At 46.9% G+C, this 15,590-nt stretch overlaps 1 protein-coding gene across 3 annotated transcripts in view; it reads left to right on the top strand.

The window, feature by feature from the left end:
* The first annotated feature begins 4,166 nt into the window (after nucleotides 1-4,166).
* FRAS1 (Fraser extracellular matrix complex subunit 1) overlaps nucleotides 4,167-15,590 on the top strand; it is a 109,795-nt gene continuing 98,371 nt past the window's right edge. For all 3 annotated transcript variants that reach the window (XM_048303607.1, XM_048303606.1, XM_048303608.1), the window contains exons 1-2: nucleotides 4,167-4,355; nucleotides 6,950-6,981. In XM_048303607.1, the coding sequence (XP_048159564.1) occupies nucleotides 4,268-4,355; nucleotides 6,950-6,981 (120 nt within the window). In that variant the 5' untranslated portion in view covers nucleotides 4,167-4,267. The remainder of the gene's footprint in view (nucleotides 4,356-6,949; nucleotides 6,982-15,590) is intronic.

Below are 15,590 nucleotides of genomic sequence, written 5' to 3'. Positions count from 1 at the left end.
CCCATCTGAAGCATTTGGCTGCTGTCAGTCAGGGTGGCTAATTCCTGTCAGGCCACGCTGATTATTTTTGATTGTGTGGGGTGCTTTGCTCAGAGTTTGATCAAAAAATTCTCTTCAGGTGTGTAAAGGAAGGTTTCACACTGACTTAATAGACTTTCCAGGTTGTAAGGGAAAAAAGCAATGCCAGTGCACTTGAATATCTGTATTACTAAGGAATTACCCAAATAAGGAATATTATGAGGTGTTCCAGTGGTTGTGTGTTGTTTGTGACCCAAAAGGAGCAACTTGAAGGTAAGTTACCTGTTGGAGTGGACAAGCAAAGGCTGTGGTGTCATCTGCATAGGTTTCTTTGCCTTTGCTCTCTTGGCTTATTTCCAAGACTGCACTATCCATTTTGGACAAAGATAGGCCTGCCCTCTTTGATGGGTGGATTAAAAAAAAAAAAAGTGATGCTTAAGCATAAATGTACAGGTGAGCTTAAATCAGAAGCTCTCGGACTGCTGAGTGTGCTCTCAGAGAATGAAAGCAGAGACTAACAAGAGTTCCTGCAGGAATCTGTACCTGGAAAATCTGAGTGCTGTGGGGACACAGTAAATGGGGACCTCTGGAGGTCAGGTGAGCAGGAGAAGTTCATGGGTTCAGCAGGTTTTCAGGTGTAGTTTTGAACTCGTGTTAACTGTGCCTACTGATTGCTAAAGGAATAATGCCCCTGGTCTGTGCCATGCTGAATCAGTGTTGTACAAGCTGTTGAGTGCATTGGGACTTCTTTTTATCTTGGAGTGCTTGATTGGCTCAGGGGGAAGAGATGAAAGGGAGGAAGACAACGTGAGATTATTCCTCTTTAATGAACTTAGTCCCCAGACATGCGGAGTGGGACTTGTACATGTGGTTCTTGGGCCAACGTGCCTTAGAAATCACTTTCATTGTCACACCAAGCGTGACTGAATTGGCATTGCTGGCTTCTGGAAATCACTGTGGAAGAGAGGGAGTGCTGCAGCACCTTTAGTAATGCAGATGATGTATGATGGCTTTTAGATTTGTTTTATCTGAACCTGCTGTTAGTTTAACTAAGGAGAAGAGCCGGGATTCATGGTCAGTGCACGTAGAAACGTTTGCCCAAACAAGGAAGAAGTTGTCCTAGGACAACTGTGTGAGTTGTGGGGAATGCAGGCTTTAGACTTGACACTCAGCCTCAACATGGACTTGTAGGGAAGTTTGTGGCACTCCAAAAAAACTGGAATCCATGTGGGTCAACCTGAGTTCATGAGGCTTTTGCTCTGAGTTCTGCTACGGTTAAAGGAGCAGGGCAGGGATGTTACAAATGCCACGGGGGTGACAGGTTTTTAGTGCTGAGATGGGTGTTCTGACAGGTTAAATATGATTACATCCATGTTCTGCAGTACCATTGGTCTTGGCAGCCTCCAAACTCTGGGAGAGGCTAATGCTGTAGCCGAAAATCTATCTGTGTGGGAAAACTTGGATTGCCTGAAATAGGACAGAGGGGGGGGGAAAGCTCTTAAGGCTGACTAAAAACACTGTTAGGGGTAAACATAATTCCTTTCCAAGCAGTTATTTCTGCCAGTACCCCAGCTTGCAGGCTTCATCCCACCAGGACATGAAGGAAGTCAGTGTGTCACCTCCAAGACTGCTTGGAAAACAAGAGGAAAATGCCAGTCTTCCCAAATTGCCAGGTACTGGGAGATGCTGGGTTAAGTTCAGGTATTACTGCACGTGGTGACACTGCAATGCCATATTGTCTTCATGGACTAATCTCACTGATTTTAAAAATGCTTATCAAAAAAAGAAATCATAAACCCATTTAAAACCTGGAAAAATGTTTAAATGTCTGGCATTCTGGAAGCAGGGAATTCCCATAAAAGTACGATCACTTGCCGGAGATGGATCCTTCTCAGAACCATGTTTCCCCAGCTATTCTGTGGATGTCTGTGCCAGCCCATGCCCAGCTTTCCTGGAACACAAGTTATGTCTGGCTCCAATCTCTTCAGCCAGCGATTTGCCAAGTGGAGGAGCAGATCCTTTGCACCAACTTGCAGAAAACTGACCTCTGCCTGGAGGTTTGATAAAAGAGAGGCTAAAAAATGGTTTATTTCTACAACCCCGGTGACTTTTTGTGCTGGTATTTCTGAGATCCATGGCAGCAGCTGACAGCTGGGTCATTGCTTTGCAAGTTGCACCCTTCAAGCTTTCAGCCCTAGAACAATCTCATATTTCTCTAGAGAGAGTATGAAGCTTATTTTGTAATTTTATTTGCTGCTAACTTGTAAAAAACTTCTGCTTCTCAAAGCAGAAATGCTGCTTTTGTGTTAAATAGGATGTGAAGGACAAAACTTTACCAAACTTTGAATTTCTGAAAATTCAAAGTCTTTTGCACCAAGTACAAAACTTGAGAAATGTTTCAAGTTAGTATTTTCTAGAGGGAAAAGCTCTTCCTTCATGGCTAAATCTGCAAAATGATGTAAATTCTGGATCTTGAGTTCTTCTGACTTTTAACATCATCTTTGGAGCAGTGTTCTCAGAACAGCAGGAAGGAAGGTAGGAGAAATAGGGAAGAGGAGGAGGCTGTAGCTGGGCTAGGGAAACAAGTTGTAAAAGCCCAAAGAACAGCAGCAGGAAGATGAACAGCACAAATGATTAAAAGATGGAATTTACACATTTGTATTAAGTTACTGAACCCTCTTTGTGCTTGGCTTTTATTATTTCCACCTGTTCTTCCTTGCTGGTGCTTGAGTTTGGTGAAGTTGTCCAGAGTTTCACCTGAGGAATCTGAAGGGAATTGGGGCCTGTGTATTTCTTCATCCTTTCGACCATATTTGACAGGATCCTGAAGTATTTCTTTACTTAGTACTGGTGTGTGCAGAGGTAGTTGTTGTGTCTCCCTGCTCCCATTTTTATAAAAAACAACCCTCTGCTAATGGCTAATGAGTATTAGTAACTGGGTAGAGCACAGAGAAACTCATTCTGCAAATCACTGTTTGGATCTTGGAGCAGTGCCACGCTGTACATTTTGCTTCTCACATTTGTTGCTGGAGTTCCAGTGCAGTGATTAAAGGCATACAATCCCGGGGAGAAAAAAAAAAAAAAAAAAAAATCTGACCTCCAACTCAGAGTTCAAGACGGTAGTGTTCATTAGGGAGTGAATCAAAAGTGAACAGATGGAATTACCATGAGGAATTATTATCAAATTGAGCTGTGCCATCGTTGCATTTAATCAGGCAGGCAGGAGATGAAGGCAGCAGCAGTCCAGCCCTGTGCAACCAACTGCTATGTGGGAACTGGGATACTGCTCTCAAGCAGGAACACTGAAATTAGCAGGAAAAAACCCCATTTCATTCATAGACTAGTAAAAATAAACTCACTTTCCTAGTTCATTTTGAGTTGAGGCTCTGGCTCGAAGCACTTTAATGGTTGTGGCTTCAGACTTGGGGCTGTTTTTCTTTATCCTGTTACTTGTAGGAGCCAAATTTCCATTTGGGAACGTTGGCTGCGGGATCTGTTGAGTGTGCAGTGCTGGAGGGGTGAGATGGGCAGCTTATATTGAGTGGACATAGTACTGTGTGTGTGGAAGTGCTTAAATCAAGAAAACACTGTGAGGGCAACAGTTTGACGTGGGCTTCGGTTGTTCATTTTTTAGTTTGAATGCTTTGTGACTGCTAATGTTTGAGTCTTTAATTCTTACTTGGATTTGCTCTAGAAAGGAAGAGCAAAGGAGCAGCCGTGGCAGGGAGAAATGGAAATGGCGACAGACCCTGCCCCTTTGATACTTCTGGTTGCAACCGTACAACCCAAACTGATACCCAAAACACAACAAATTAAAAGCCTCCAACCCCGGGGAAGAGGGTGACCTCTCCCTTCCAGCCACCGGGATGGATCAAGTCAGTGGGGTCAGATCCAACACAAACACGTTTGCTTTGCCTAATCCCGTCACGGCTGCGGCTGGGACGGGCTGCGGGATTACTGGGGGCTGCTCCATCCCCAGGTAGCAGCCGGGGAGGAGGAGAAGCCAGGATCCTCTGGCCCCCCGCCGCAAGGTGCAGGGGAGGAGGAGGAGGAGGAGAGGCTCCCGGTGCCGGGAGGAAGGAGGGCGCAGCGCTGCCCGGGGCGGGGCGGGGGGCGGGCGGGCTGCGGCGCGGAGCTGCCCCTTTGTCTGCGGGCAAAGTTTGGTGGCGGGGCGGGGGCCGAGGCGCTGCCCCGGCACCTGCCGCGGGCCCGGCGGGTGCTTCCCGCTCGCTGCTCGCCGCCCGGGGCCATGGGCACCCCGAGCGCCGCCGGGGCCCCGCTGCTCCTGCTGCCGCTCCTGCTCCGCGCCGCGCTGGCCGCCGCCGATGCCGCCTCAGGTGAGTCGCCGCGCCGGGCGCGTCCCCGTCCCGCGGGCGGTGGGATCCCTGAGGAAGAAGCCGGCTCCGAGCCCCCCTTTCCCGCGGGGTTCGGGACAGCTCTGCCTGCCTGCCTCCCTTATGGCTCTCCCGGCCCGGGCGGGGGTCCGCCTCCGCCCCCCGCCATTTTGGCGGCTTCTCCACAGGCGAGGTGAGGGGGACCGGGGCGAAGCCGTGCCCGGCTCTTCCCGCCGGTGGCTGCCCTGGAGCGGCCGCGGAGTGCCGGGGATGGAGGGACGCGTGTCCTGCTCCGGGCATCGCGGGGCTGCCCCTCACGCTGGGCGGGAAGGCAGCCCGGCGCTTCTCCCTGCCCAGGTGCGGGGGTGTTGCCCCAGGACGGCCTGTGGGGATTTAGTTGTGCGAGCCCTCAGCAAACACCCCGTGCCCGCAGCGAGGGGCCGGGGCGGGCAGAGCCAGCCCGCAGCCCTCACACGCCCCGCGGGTGGTGCTGGCCCTGGGGAGGGCTCGGGAATGCGGCGGTGGGAGCTCGTCAGTGCCTGGGCAGTGTGAGGGGAGCTGCGGGGAGCAGGCAGCAGCCATCCTCCCCTCCTTGTGTTAGGAGAAGGCGGCTGGATTCAACTTGCCCTGTGTGGGAGTCGCTGTGAGAGTGCTGGGGGAGACACCAGGCGCTGGGTTTTGTCTTGGTGTGCTGGACAGACTTGTGGCCAGCGCAAGGTTGTGAGATGCTGCCAGGCAGCCAGGCTGCTGATATTTGGAGTTTGGGAGTGCGGATTGGCTGCGTTCGTGCTCTTCGGTTGTTTTGCAGCTTGTCCTTTGGCTGTAGGTTGTTGGTTTCCAAAGCGGCACGCTCCCCAAATGCTGCTCCCACGGTGATTCCCGTTTGGCACGGTTGTCTGAGTGAATAACAGCAGTTAAGAACAGCGATGTGTGTGCGAGCTGAGGAGCCGCTAGATGTGGGTTTGGGATATTAATTCGTTGGGTAACATTCAGAGAGACTTCATTTTTACGAAAAAAAGCCCCTCTCAGACAGGAAAACTACTCTACCCAGCCACCCGCATCCAAGATGCCCCCCACAAAAATACCACAACAAGAAGTTTGGGGTTTTTTTTTCCTGAGGTGCTCCAGTATGTGAAAGGCAAAATTATAATTTGCAGAACGCTTTTCAGGTGTGCTTTGTAACAGGTGTTGATCACACCTGGGACTTGGAGTTGCGTGGAAAATCAGGGCACTGTTGCACAGCAACCTTAATTAGTGTGTGTGTAGCGTCTTTGGCTGGCTCATAATTTGGAATAAAAGTGGAATGTATTTGTAACTGAGGATTTCCCAAATCCTGCCAAGCTGGGTTGTATCTTAGTATCCCCCTTGGTAACTTGTAAAGGAGGGAGATATGTCTTTGCCCTCTTTGGGGAAGAAGGATCAGACTATGTGAGTTTGCTTTCTAGTCCTACACGGTCCCTATTCCCTGCTCTGGCCCCAGAGGGGATGAGCATACTGGTATTTTAAGGAACTGTAGCTGTCAGTGAGCTAAAAAGAAAAGGCAGCTAGCCCTGGGGGGATAAAACAGATGAGTTGTGCTGGTCTTAACTAACTGATATTAAGTTTTTGGGGTTTTTTTCTCCCCCATGCCTTCCAACCATGTGTGACCTTGTGTTTTCCGCCGAATTTTGAGGTGGAGCTGGATGATGAACCTTGAAATTATATTCTCTTGCCAGAAGAACAGCTATTTGCTGAATTTGAGAGAAGTGTGACCGGGCTCCTGTGGCTCATCTTCTTGGCAAGGGAAAATAATTCCCGATGGTGCCTCCACAGCATCTTGCAGCTGAGCTGAAGACGAGCTCAAAGGAGGAGCTTTTGATTCCAAGCAGTGGAGCTCCCAGGTTTTCTGTACAGATTTGTCTAATCTGTATTTCTCAGGAAACTCCACTCTTTGACGAGGAAATTCTGACTTTTCCGGGGGGGTCCCTCGAGGCAGCCTTTCCCGCGGTGTCTTTCCTTTTCATCTTGGAGTTCCTTGGGTTGTTTGTGATTGTGCATTCTTGTCACGCTTTTGGGAGACAGACAATGTGTAGTTGCTCGAGAACGACTCGTTTCCCAGAAAATCGATGGAAGGGCTGTCATTCAGCTTATTTGTGGTTTTATTTCCTAACCTTTTATTTGATTGTTGGGGTAGAATACGTAAAGTGTGCTTGGATGTGCAACTGCCTCTGTCCCTGGCTTGGAGAACCTTGCTCTCAGCCAGCAGTGCCAGTGGTGAGGACCAGGAAAGCTGAAGCAGGAGGAGCCCTGTGAGCCTGTCCTGCTGTCCATGCAGGAGTGATTTAGGAGTGGAAATTCACACTGGCTCTTCTCACTGTTGTTTTGGCAGGTCTCCCCTTTTGTCTCTGCCTTGTTTGTGCCTCTTTTGAGCCTGACTAGGCCAGAGGTCCTGTCGCTTACCCAGAGGTTGCCCAGCGGCCCCAAAACTGCCTTTTTTTGTGGCTGGCCAGAGGTGGCTGCCCAGTGCTGCTGGTGTTGTGACAGAGCAGGTTCACTGGGGAATGTGCTGCTGCTGTTACTTGCTTCTAACCTGGTTTATTTTTGTTTTGGTCCCTCAGGTGCCTGTGTCTACCATGGCTTATTATTTGAGGTAGGTGAGCTTGAACGTCTTATGCTGGGGAAGGGTTTGAGAAAGTGCTGTTGAACTTGACTCTGGTTCCTGCTTTTTGTCACCTCTGCAGCTGGGGTGCAGGTCACAGGTCTGTCAGCCTCCAGTCTGCTGGAAAACACCTCTCTCCATGGAGAGATTAGGAATTCTCCCTGGGCCTTTGGGTTCAGCCAGTCTAACTGGGGCTTCTTTGGTCAGCATGTGAAAAGATGTGAGGGATTTCCAGGGTCTTGGAAGCCACAAATGTGCAGTCCCAGGCGACGGAGGTGATGCTTTGCAAAATGTCAGTGCAGTGCCAGGATATGTTCTGTGCTTCTTTCCCTGAATTAATGAGGTATCGATGACAACAGCTTAACACCTTTTCCCCTCAGCTGAACACGGATAGTCCTGCGTACCCTGACTCATCTTTATAAGCCCAACATGTTTTCTTTCCTGGTGTCTCTAGAAATGTAATCCATGAGTGACTTGGTACAAGAATCACAGCTTTTGACAATTCATGAACAGTGTTTTGCTTGGTAACACTTGTCGGCCTTGCTCCCTTACTCTGGGCTAAAAGGAGATGGCTGAGCTCCTTTGTGTCTCTGGAATGCTTCTGGACCTGCTTCCAGTCCCACAGCAGGCTGGCTCAGGGATTTGTTAGCCTCCCAAGGCTGGGAGGCAGCAGCTGTTGGGGGTTTTGTTTCTCCTGGAGCAGAACTGGATATGTGCACTGCGCGTGTGACACACGGCCGCTGTGGAAACAGCTGGTGGCAGGTGGCTCCTTTGGCTTTCCAAAGTGGACTCAAGATCCAGGAAGTTTTTCTGCTCTGAGAAGGGCATGTAGTGAAATTGCTGGAGGTAACTGGTTTTGGTGGGTGGCTTGGAAGGGAGTTGAGGCCGACTAAATGTGTTTGTTTCTCTTAATGATGCACTGTGGAGGGTTTTGACTGCCGCCGAGAGAAACCTGGAGCAACTTTTTATTGTTTTAAACGATGCTTGGAAACACTGTTTCCTTTCAGTGTCTCCTGTTAGTCGGGACTTTTCTCCATCTTTGGTGCAGAGGAGGCCGAGGTGTTTAGAGGGACGGAGCACCTCTTCCATGAGGAGAGGCTGAGAGAATAGGCATTGTCCAGCCTGGAGAAGAGAGGCCTTGGGGTGACCTAATTGTGGCCTTGCAGTATCTGAAGGGAACATTAAAGAAAGATGGGGAGAGACTGTTCACAAGGGCCTGGAGTGACAGGACAAGGGGGAATGGATTCAAACCAACAGAGGGGAGGTTTAGATTAGATACTAGAAAGAAATTCTTGGCTGTGAAGGTGGGGAGGCCCTGGAACAGGCTGCCCAGAGGAGCTGTGGCTGCCCCTGCATCCCTGGAAGTGTCCAAGGCCAGGCTGGACGGGGCTTGGAGCAACCTGGGCTAGTGGAAGGTGTCCCTGCCCCTGGGACGGGCTTTAAGGTGCCTTCCAAGCCATTCTGTGATTCCATGTGGAAGTGGCTGTAGGTGAGCTGCTCCTGGGCTGTGGTAGGAATGCCGTTTGCCGCAGAAGTCTCTGAAGTCACTTGGAAAACCCTTGGTGCGTAAATCAAACATTAAGTGTAGCGATGCAGGCACTGCAGGCTTGCTGGAGCTGTTAACGCTGCAAAAGTTCTGCCTCTTGCCTGACTCACTGAGCTTCTTGTATACCCAGGGTCAGCTTGTGTTCGTGGCTTTCCTCCGAGGGAAAGCACCTCTCTGTGTGTGATTTCCAACTGTGCGGAGGCGCCTGGTGTTCCTCCCTCTGGCTTCTCCTGTCAGGGAGTTTTCAGATCCACACAGCCAGCACAGCCGCTCCCTTTACTTAGAAAGAGGAAGACACACATTGGTTTTTTTTAGCTGTGGGGCAGGAGACATTCATGCCACTCCGAAAGCCAGGGTGTGTGGGACGTGTTGAGCAAATCCACGCCGGCGTCTTTCTGCCAGCTGGCTCATGCCAAGATGAATTTTCAGCCCTGGGAAAAGGGGAGGGGAAGGACAGGGCTGTGCCTTGAGGTGGTTTGAATGGTGAGCGTGACTTGAAAAATGACTTCGTGTCTGGTAGATGCTGCAGCACAGAAGGACAAGTGCAGCTGAGCAACATCCAGGACGTTTTCATTTTGTCTTCTTTAAAACATGGACACTGTCTTGTCGCCAGCTGGTGGTAGCGCACCTAAGGATGGACTTCTGGACTGACAGATTGTTTTGGAAGCCACAAAAGCACTAACGAAGCACTTTTTGAAAGAAAATGTTTTTAATCTTTGGGTTGAAAATTGTGAACAGAATAAAAAGCCCTGACTTAATTCACAGTAAACGGTACTGTACTTGTGCTTCTACCAAAAATTTTGCTTCCCTGTTTCCTTTTGAAACATCTTGTGTGCATTTTGTTGTCAGAAGTTTAAAGAAATCCTGATTTTATGCTTTTAAAATCAGATTTCTGTTTCCATCAGTGGTCTGTGCTGGATAGAAGTGAAAGTGGAAAGGTAATAAATAAAAAATGCTGGTTTTTTTTCCCCCCCAAATTTTAAATCTCCCATTCCAGATAGATTCTACTCCGAATAAATTTTAGTGACTTTTAAAATAAATGTTAGCAAGTGCAGAGCACTTCTGGTTAGGGAATATTTTAAATTAGCAGTGGAAAATGAGCTTCATTTTAATTTCATTAGAAGGATCAGAAGTTACTACTGAAAAATGAGATCAGAATTGAATATTTCAGTTGATAGGTTCCCTTGTTAACTCTTGCAGTGGTCAAGATATTTTTGTTTTTAAATAATGTGATTTGAATGCCTCTACTTAGCCTGGGGCTACATCCTCTTGATGTAGCCGAATGTTTTGCAGTTAAGATTTATTAATATAGTAATGCAATGCCTGTCATGGAGCAAATCTCATCTGCTTGTGGGTTTCAGAAAGCTGGGATCAACTGAGGATCAAAAATAAAAGTGATTTTTGAATCAAGTGTGTGCTGCATGTGTGTTCCTTCTTTGTTTTCCTTGAAAACAGCAGTGAAAGATAAGAGGAATGGGGATGGGCTCTTTATTTCATGGTACCAGGTGAAAGAACCTTAGATGTAAGATTTTTCTCCTGAGGGTGAAGTGAATTCTTGTCCCTTCATCAGCAAATGGAGGGGACAGAGGCATACATTTCAATATGAAATAACTTTTCGTTTTTACCTTAGTGGTTCTAAATGTCACCTTCTGGCCCAAGAAAATGAACCCTCGTGCACAAGCAGCATCTCTCAATTCCCCCTGAGCCTGGAGCTGGGCAGGAGTTCAGATCCACAGCCCCAGTGTCGGGGAGCAGCAAGTGGCAGCAGCGGGGCACGCTCCTGGACAGCCATGTCCCTTTCCATGATGTGTCTAAGCAGGGATGAGGCAGACCGTCCTGTGCCAAGCACATTTGCCCTGCTGCCAGTGAAGCCCGAAGCCGATGTCTCTGCTTACCCTGGGGTGATTTATCTCACCAGGTATTTCCCAGCTCGCTCCACAGTGGGCTGCAAATCCGTGGGATTTATCATCCCCTTCCCTCCTCTTCAACCCTTCCGTGCATATGGACGTGTCTGCGTTCTTTCACAGTACACTTGCTGCTCAGAAATGGTTCTTCTTCCCTCTTTTCTTTCCTTTTGGATCTCATGTTCTAGCAGGAGAGAGCCCAGCAATGAAGTCGTGCCCCTCTGCAGTTGTCCATGTGTGTTCAAGAACAACCTTTGGCCCCTGTGTTGGAATCCATGGGGTGTTCTTTCTAAACAGTCAGGCACACATGAGGTTTTTTTGGCAAGAAGGGATTTTGAAACATCTCCTCTTTGCTTTGGATAGGAGAAATTCATAAACCTGGAGAAATTCATAAACTACAAGGGACAATTCTGGGAGTTGTGGGGCTTTTGAGCTTTAATCTGAGGCTGTCCCTAAGGACTTTTCCTTGGAGCCGTGAGTGTCTGCTGGCTGTAGTGTTCTGCTCCAGAGGTCTTTCTTCTCCGTCCTGGCTGGTGAAAGACTCATGCTTTCATCTTCACTGTGTTGTGGGAGGTCATCTGGCATCAGCTTTATTTGGAGATCAGGGTCTTTACAAGAGCTGCCCTGTTCCACATTTTCCATCCCAGTGAGCTCCCCGGATGGGAGCTGTTGGTCCACAAGCGCTGACTTAAGTGGATGATTAACATTTAATAGCACAGTTATAGGAGCTATATGCCAGAGCCTTGGCAGGAGATACCAGCTTTCTCATGGATTCATTCACCAGGACAGGAGTTTAACAATTACCCAGCACTTAGAAATTTTCCGAGTCATTGTGCCTTCCACCTTCCATCTTCCAGGATGCATTTGAAGAGCTCTGTTTAGGAAATCACACCTTACAATTCATCATTCACTTTTTCTTTTTAAATCCCCACCATGCAAAATGCCTTTTTCCTTTGCTAGGTCACTTCCTCGTTCCTTCCCTCTCCTCAACCCTTTCAAAACCTTGGCCAGGATTTCCATTTGCATTTTCTCTTTAGAGGAGGGGTTGCAATGTCTATTTAATTGGTAAAAGAAATGTTAAAACTTTGCTGTATATTTTCAGTGACCTCCAAAGAAGTTAAGGATTTTGTAAGGTAACTGAGGAAAGTGGATCCCCACTTTGCTGGAAATTTGAACACTTTCCTCTGTACTAGTGCTGCCACATTTGCCAGCCCAGGGTGCGTTTAGGACCTTGTTCTCCACCCTCAGAACATTTGGGGTGAAGAAGTTAAAAGGAACTGAATGTCTTCTCAGGCTTTTGAAATAGATTGTTAGTGTTTTAATCCAGCGTTAGGCAAAATTGGACTACTGTGTCTGGACAGTGGTCCCATGTGGAATTTCTTATCTCCAGGGTGATTTTGTTGTGTTTCTTTTTCCCTTGTTCTTTCCCCCTCGAATAATCCCCATCAAAAATGCTGTTATAGTTAAATTAATTGATTCAGTGTTGTCCAGGATCAATCGTTCCCTGGGCCTTTTCAGCAAACATTAGCTCTCCAGTTGTTGCTATCTTAACTGCTGAATTCACCCACGATATTCCTTGGCGCTTTCAGGAAGACAAAAACTCCCAAATCTGAAGCTCTTCCCAGATGAGTGCATTGATTTTATGTCGCTGCTCGGATCTGTCCTCCTCAGGAGGGGCTGTCAGGAGCGGCGTGATGCTCTGAAGTTTATGATGTCGGGATGCCAATATTTCTTCCATGCATATTAAATAGCTTCCAGTGGGAATGCTGGCAACAGACTTCCCTGGGAAGACTGCTGTAATTCTGCTTGTGCTGTGGTTTATTGTTGAGCCGTAGATTAAGGAGACCTATTAGGATGAAATACTCGATTTTGTAATCATTATGTCTACTCCAGAATCATTCCGTAATGAATCCTCTAACTAACCCCGGGAGCTCAGCATCCAAAGGATCTTTATATCACCAGCTGCCATTCTGCAGCTAGAGGAGAGTCCCAGGCTCTGTGTTTCTGAGGATCAGCCAGGGGAAAAAAATCCTCTCCCTCCTCCCCCAAAAGATAAATCCTGAACATGACTTCTTCTTGGATTAATTTGAATAATTTTAAGCCAGCTGTTTCCTTACTCAAAAAAAAAGTTAGTTTCCTAACCTGCTTTGCATGTGTTTTATGGAGATCAAAATGAAACTTCTTGCAGGCTGAAAACTGGGAAATTTTAATTTAAGTGTAATAAATTTTGGGGGGATGTCAACAGGAGCTGAAAGTTGGGGTCTTGCAGCGAGATGGCAAAGATAAGAACCTTTGAACCCTTTGTTTATCAAACCAGAGGTCTTGTTTCTAATGGGAATGTAGGCTCCCTGAAAATATTAACCTTTTCCTTTCCTGGGAATTCACCTGTCATCCGGGGTGAATAGATTTGGTCGTTGTCATGTGGGATCAATTCCTTTTGGGTGCATAGCCAGCTTGAGACTAGTATGCTGTACATCAGGTGTTGGGGTTCATGGCTGTCTGTATTTTCAGAGGAAACATAGGGCTGGTTGTTTCATTATGAAAAACCTACACTGATGGAGACACAGTTGTCATTACTGACATGCCAAGAGCCAGTTCTGAGTTAGTGGATGCAGTAAATCCTTTCATGCATCGAGCCTGGAAAAGTGGTTTCAGGGGGAAACATGAGCAAACTTGTTAGCAATTTCTTTCCCACATTTTTTTGCCGTTTTATAGATTCTTCTATACATGTAAAAAGCCTGATTTTCTTGAGTGCCTGAGGAATTCTCAGTATTGCAGAGTAAAAGTAACTTGCTACGCTTTTATTCCAGTGGGTTAATTTTTTGTTGTTATTTTAAGAATCAGATTTCTAAAAGTGTTCCATTTTGAGAACCTGGGCTTGGTTTTAAATGGGAGGCTCTTAAAAATTGCATCTACTCCTTTGTCTCTCAATTTCTCAGTTAAACTGCGAGATCATCGCAATTATGGAAAGGGAATCCTAAAAGTGCCTCAATCTGCTGTTAAATGGAAATCTTCCAGACCAAAAATGAGTTATGTGCTTCCACTGAGTGACATAAAGAGTAATGCTTAGGCCTCTTTTCCATGTTTTATTTAAAACAAAGATTCCCACAATGAAACAATAAACTTAATGAAAACCTGTTTAAATTTTAATGAAATCCCTAGGACAAAGCAAAGTCGAATATGTTGCTTCCAAAGACATTTGGAGGCTTCGTATTAGAGAAATGGAACCAACTGAGATACAGTCGATTAAAAATTGAGGAGAATTTGTCCCAGAATTGAGGCTTTAAACTCTGTTACCTAAGAGCAGTGCATCCTGCAACTCCAGAAGTCTGGGCATGACTGCAGGGCAGTGTTTTGCAGTATTTTAAGTTCTTTTCATGTTGTAATTTTACTTCCTAAGAGGTTTTTGGATGCTTGAATGCAATCCAGGGAGGGATCCTTTGTATGTAGTGTGTGATTAACAGGTGTATCTCTGATGACACAGGATAGCTGACACCCATCAGCACGGTTAAAGTAGAACTGTTTTTAAAGTCCTTTACCTCTGTAATGTTGGGGCTTTCTTTTCTGTCTGCTCCCTTAATACTTTGATTCTTCTGAGCAGACTTCATTAATTCAACACTGGCCCTGCTGTTTCTTTTGGATGATGGTGTGGCTTTAACAACCCTGTGTACGTCCTGCTGTGCACCGTAGAGGCTCTCTAGTCACAGGATCCTTTCCAGGGGCTTTCAGAAGGATTTGCTGGCTTTAGAGGAGCAGTAAGGCTTCACGCTTTGGAGAGGAGTGTGCTGGAGATCCCTGCTTCTCCTCTGACCTCATTTGGTGGGGGAAGATCTAAGCTCACAGGATGTAAGACTGTCATTTCTTCTTGCTTCGGGCAGAGAAATATCTGTGAGATCAGAGGCAAGCCTCTTGAAATCCCTAGGAAAAGGCATCATCCATGATATTTTGCAGCCTGGGACGGAGCTGTGCAGTACAGCTGCTTTTCTTCTGTGATCAGCATCCTGTGTGTTGTCCAGTTATCCCTTGGATGGCATTTCTGTCTGGTAAGAGCTGGCTATGGGCACCTGGTGTGTCCAGGCTGCCAGAAGCACTGATTTGTGACACGAAGCCCGCTCATCACCAGTTTGTGAATTATTGTGGTGATGCTGATTTCCCTCATTAAAATAAGAATGGAAATGATACTCTCTAAGCAAAATATTTTTGCTGGGCTTTCACTGCTTATCAGCAAAGTATCAGTAAGCAGTGCTTGATGCTTTTGAGCCTGTGGCTTTGTTAAGAAAATGCAGGATTTAAATCTAGCACAGGGAACCAGCAGTTTGTTCATATGTGACCGTTTCCCTCCTTTTAGTCTAGCATGGAAATAGGTGTTTTGTTCTGCTGGTACCTAATCTGATCTTCAAGGTCAGATCTTTTCCTCAGCATCCTGTTTATACAGATGCCTTCGTTAGCCTTCTACAAATAGCTGCTAAATCCACATGTTGAGACTGAGGAGATGATAATTCCTCATCTGGCAGCTTCACTAAGTAACCTGCTTGTTAAAATCAGCAGTAGTGCTATGTAAGAGGTGGAGTGAGGTCTCTGTACTTAATATTTTTAGTGCATTCTCTATGGTGCCAGAGTGTTTGTAACCTTACTGAAGTCATTTCATGCTTCTGTAATTCATTGGGTTTTTAGTGTATTTATTGATGCTATTTTATCAAGCACTGCAGTAGAAATGATGAGAGCATCTGGTTAAATCCATCATGTCTTGTACAACAGCCTCTGAAAAAATAACCTTGGTAATTGAGCCTTTCCCCCTTTAGATGGTTGCACTAATATTTTAAAGGCTTTAGATATTTAATATCATTGGAGTGCCATAAGTGTCACTGCTGTGCTTTTCTGTGGTGGAAACCGCATCAGTCAGCGATGGCACCTGGAACAGCAGAGCCACGTTTCAGCTCGCACCCAGACCCTCAGCTGTGGCCATGTGGAAGCAAGAAAGCTGTGATTTGTTGGGATTCATATTTGGAAACCTTCCTGAGATGGTGTTGACAGCAGCATCTGTGTGGAGTGACAGAGCGGGGCTGTGTGAGGGGTATTGGGCAGGCCAGAAAAATGGGAAATATCTGCCCATGCTGGCAGGGAGAGCTGTTCCTGTGCTTAATCTTTCA

The sequence above is a fragment of the Corvus hawaiiensis genome, chromosome 5 (assembly GCF_020740725.1).
Source record: "Corvus hawaiiensis isolate bCorHaw1 chromosome 5, bCorHaw1.pri.cur, whole genome shotgun sequence".
NCBI lineage: Eukaryota > Metazoa > Chordata > Aves > Passeriformes > Corvidae > Corvus > Corvus hawaiiensis.
This window is presented reverse-complemented; position numbering and strand designations above follow the sequence as displayed.